Consider the following 4,696-nt stretch of genomic DNA (forward strand, 5'->3'; position numbering starts at 1 on the left):
GAAAAATACACTATTGTGTATATACCACAGTTTCTTTAACCATTCATCCAGTGATTGGCAGCTAAGGTTACCCCATGGCTTGTTTATTGTGAGTAGTATCTAGTGTGGCGATCAACACGGATGTTCAGAGGCCCTGGTTAGTTTCTATTGTCGACGTGATGCAACCTAGAGATACCCGAGAAGCAAGACCCTCAAATGAAGAGTTGCCTCCATCACATTAGCCTCTGGCACATCTGTGAGGAATTACATATTACAATGGTCGATGTGGGAGGGTCTGGCCCACTATGGGGAGCGTCAAGCCCTAGGCAGGTGGCCCTGGGTTGTAGGAAAAGGAAAGAAAGCTGAGAGAGGCATGGACTGACAACCAGTAAGCAGCACTCCCGAGTTCCTGCCTTGAGTGTCCCTCAGTAACAGATTAGTACCGGGAAATGTAAAATGAGGTAAACTCTTTCCTCCCCAAGTTAGAGGCCATGATGAGCGTATTTTTCTTGTATTTATTGGCTATTTGTGCTTCATCCTTTGAAAACTCTCTCCTTCTTCATTGCTCATAGAAAATATTAGATGTTTTCTCTTATGAGATGCGTGTATTTGCGCGTGCGCACGTGTGCTCACGTGTGCACTCTCCAGGTCAATTTCATTAGCCTTAAAAAAAAATCCTCAGGGTTGTAAATCTCAGCAGGTGCCTGGGGAAGGACAATGAAGAGGGAAATGAGGAAAAGATGTCACTTGAATTAAAACCATTGAGTCCAAGCACATGGTGGAAGTCACAGTGGCAGGAGGCCACATAAGGGCAGAGACAGAGTAAGACTCAAAGTGTGAGGTTTGGAAACATGCTTAGAAAAGAAATAGAATGAAGCAAAGAAGTGAACAGGCTTACAAAGCTGTTGTAAGTCGCTAAGCTCTGAATATATATATATATATATACACATATATGTGTGGAAATGTAAGACATGAAAGTAGAAGGGAATTATTTGGGAAGAGGGAGAGGATGGACAGGGACAGGGGATGAGGCCGGGAAGGATCATTTTGAAGTTCTGAAGAACCATTAAAATACCCTCTGTAATTTGCAAGTAAATTTTATATTTACCTATATCCAGTATTCTGTCTGCCCATATTTCAAAAATGAAACTACCTCATCTATTTCATCCTGTTTTACTGCGTTTGATCTAATAAATTTCTCGTAACCAGAAACGCTGGTGAATCTTAAAGGCATTTAAAATATGACTGGTCGATAGCGGATTTGTCACAAGTTTACCCCGACTTTGGAAGCAGGCCCAGGACCTAATTTTTCCTCGCTCTTTGCAAAGGATCCATAATTCATGATTACCGTTGACTTCAATACAAGGTATTTAATCCTGTCAACTTCCAGCGTTGTTTGAATAAAAATGGCCCTCCTCTAATTATGGGTTTTGATAAAGCTAATTTTGGTGTGTTGTCCAGTGGGTTGCCTCAGCGAAGCTGGCAACATTTCTGATATGAAGAATGGCTTAAAGATAACCAAGGGAGAGATGGGAGCTAGGGGAAAAAAAAAAACAACCTGCAAGTGAGTTGGTGACTCAGAAACCGGAGACTTTTTTCAGAAAAAGAAGAAAAAAAAAGATACAGGAAGTGAGTTGCTTGGGCAAGAGTGTGACTCAAGTAATCGGGAAGTTGAGTGGGGACTTTATTTTGGGTCTCCAGATGGCTGTATGAGCAGCTTTTTAGGACCTGGGTACTGGACGCTTCTGCGGGTAACTAGGGAGGAAACCGGCCAACGAGGGATTCTATGACATAGCAGAGCCTTGGTGATGTCACAAAGCCGTGGGTGGGGTTGCGCATCTGCTCCACTAGGGGCGCTAGACTCCCTTGAAGGTGCGCTCACTATCTTCGCAGGGCTGTTGAGGCCAGTTGGGTTCCCGAGCCCCACGGTTGTTCAACAGGCTTTTGGCGCCTGAACGAGTCCTGAAGACGGAATCTGGACAACTAGGACATTTTCTTTTGGTAAGTATGTTTATGAAGCAACTAGGACCTCTGTAGTCCCAGAAAGTTAAAAGTTTTCCTTCAAAACTCCTGGGGGTCCAACTTGTATGTTGTTACTGGCTGCCATGTTTGATAGCTGCGGGGATGGTCTAGGCCAGCCATTCTTCCGAGTTTATTATCTTTGCTAACAATATCAAATTCATCATTCCACGAAAATGCCAAACTCCTCTTTGTCCATATGTGTTTTAGAAGACACTAATTATTTCTAAATGGCTGCTGTTGCCTAGACTAACGCGTCTTTCTTGTTGCGGTGGGTCTCGCGGTACTCACTTCTGTAATGGAAGACACAGAACGGCTTTATGTAATAAACCTGAGTCTATATCAGGAGACACCATACAGAGAGCCAGTGGACAGGAGTGCCATTATCTTGGACAGGTGTTTATGGGTGCAGCCACCTAGCTCATAGCTTGAGGGTGAAGGAGAGGTGGTGTGGCCATCCTTCTGACATCTTTGCCATTCTGTTCTGATTTTGTTTACTCACTTTGTGGATAGGCATACTTCCTCTCCTCATTGACCTTGTCAGTCAGGGAGTAGGTTTCCTAGCAGAGGCGAATTGCCTCTGGGCAGCAGAAATGTGTCTCTGAGTCTGTTAAACTGAGCTGTAGAGAATCATTTGTTAATTTTCCTATTAATTTCTTATGACAAAATTAGATTTAGATAGCCAAACCTGTTTAGTGCTGCCTTCGCCACCTGCCCCAAAGTTCTCCCAGAAAAGAGCCTTGGCCTCACCTCTTCCCCTTCTTGCAGGCACTCATGGTGGAGGCAACGACTTGGTGTCTGGTTTAAACAGACAAGTTCTTCCAACCCAGAGAGTGGGCAGCTATGAAGCCCAAGCACAGAAAGATAGCCACAGGACAGTGGACCAGGAGGGCTGTGGCCTACCGCACTAGGTTTACAGCCATGATGAAGATGCCTCTGAGTATGAGAGGCGTGCCACCTCTCCAGAAGAGGGACGGGCCATCTCTCCAGAAGCAGAACCCGGGCAGGCCTTTAGAGGCCCTGGAGAACATTGTCGGCCGCAGAATTTCTCATGGATGGAAAGAAGGCAATGAGCCAGTCACCCAGTGGAACGCCATCGTTCTAGATCAACTGCCAACAAATCCTTCTCTCTATTTGGTGAAGTATGATGGGGTCGATTGTGTCTACGGATTAGAGCTTCACCGCGATGAAAGGATTTTACAGCTGAAGATCCTGCCTAATAAAGTGACATTTCCTCAGGCGACAGACCCCCACCTCACAAACAGCATAGTTGGCAGAGCAGTGAAACATGAATTCGAGGGCACAAATGGCTCGAAGGATGAGTGGAAAGGGATCGTCCTAGACGAGGTGCCGATCATGAAGACCTGGTTCTACGTTACCTACGACAAAGATCCGGTCTTGTACATTTACCACCTCCTGGATGACTACATTGAAGGCAAACTCCACATCATGCCAGAGCATCCTCCAGTAGACGTGACACCAGAAGTAGGCAGGGATGTCATGATAGGCAAGTGTGTGCACTACAACAAAAGTGACGGAACCATAAAGACAGGCAAAATCATTTACCAGGTTCCCACCAAACCTTCCATGTATTTCATCAAGTTTGATCACGACACCCTTATCTATGTCTATGATTTGGGGAAGATCCGTTAAAGTGAAATTCACAAAGTGTGGAGCAGCAGGCATAAAATTGTGTTTGGGGGAAAGACTCTTTTTTTTTTTCAGAGATACCTAAGGTCCTGTAATAACCCCAGCATCTTTTCCAATTGAATTTGTCTTGCTCTAAAAATAAAAATTTGTGAACATGCTGTGTTCTTTGGTAAATAGAGATTAGGTGTGTCTGGTGGATGGGACATCAAAGGAAGACACTTATCAGCTCAGGCTGTGAATAGTACATCTAGTTCACAGTAGGTTCAAAACAGAACCGGACTTAGATGGTCTGGTCTGCTGGGAGAGGAAGAAACTGGAGCTGGGTGGGGAGAGGACAAGATGGCTGTTCCGGAAGCAGTGGAGAGGGCCAGAAGGAGGTAGGATCTCGGGGAGGGGTAAAGCTTGAGGGAGAAGCATGTGATAGGGAAAGGTGTGCGAGGTAACAGAGTGAGGTCTTGAGACTTAAGGGGAAACAGAGTGGATTGATCAGGGAGGGACACAAATGTAGACTCAGAATCAGAGAAAATTAGGTTTCATTTGATTAATGGTTATAAAGTAAGTCATCTTATCTTTTAAGAGTTACTGTTTTTAATTGTGTTGATGGGGCAGGGTATGTGTATGTGAGTACAGTGACCACACAGGCCAGAGGAGCCAGGTCCTTCAGAGCTGGAGTCATGGGTGGTTGTGAGCTGTTGGACACAGTTGTAGGGAAACAAGGTTGGGTCCTCTGTGAGAACAGAAAGGGCTCCTCACCACTGAGCCATCTCTCCGGCCCCCTAAAGTCATCATTTAAATGAACCCAATATTCGCAGACAGAGAAGAGAGCAGAATAAAGGTAAGAAAGACGGAATTGAGAGTGCTCTGGAGAGGGCAAAAGGACTCATAAAGAAGGAGTAGAGGACGCTGAGGACAAGGGAATTCCAAGATAAAATGATTAAAGGAGTTCTCAAAATTTGGGAGAAGGGGTGTGAAACGGGACCCAGGAAGAACAGGAAGGTTCTGGAAAGAGATGAACTTGAACTATATCCATATTGGCTTTCTTGACTCT

At 45.1% G+C, this 4,696-nt stretch overlaps 1 protein-coding gene across 1 annotated transcript; it reads left to right on the forward strand.

Moving 5' to 3' along the window:
• Window positions 1-1,858: 1,858 nt before the first annotated feature.
• Window positions 1,859-3,806, forward strand: LOC148123154 (spindlin-2-like). Its single transcript, XM_087903621.1, has 2 exons — window positions 1,859-1,980; window positions 2,767-3,806. Exon 2 carries the CDS (start codon window positions 2,842-2,844, stop codon window positions 3,649-3,651), a length of 810 nt encoding a protein of 269 aa, XP_087759747.1. The 5' UTR covers window positions 1,859-1,980; window positions 2,767-2,841; the 3' UTR covers window positions 3,652-3,806.
• Window positions 3,807-4,696: the final 890 nt, after the last annotated feature.

The sequence above is a fragment of the Myodes glareolus genome, chromosome 2 (assembly GCF_982192425.1).
Source record: "Myodes glareolus chromosome 2, mMyoGla1.1, whole genome shotgun sequence".
NCBI classification, from domain to species: Eukaryota; Metazoa; Chordata; class Mammalia; order Rodentia; family Cricetidae; genus Myodes; species Myodes glareolus.

What these genes read in the sequence shown, in the direction of transcription:
- LOC148123154 (XM_087903621.1), top strand. Translation starts at nt 2,842, where the DNA reads ATGAAGCCCAAGCACAGAAAGATAGCCACAGGACAGTGGACCAGGAGG.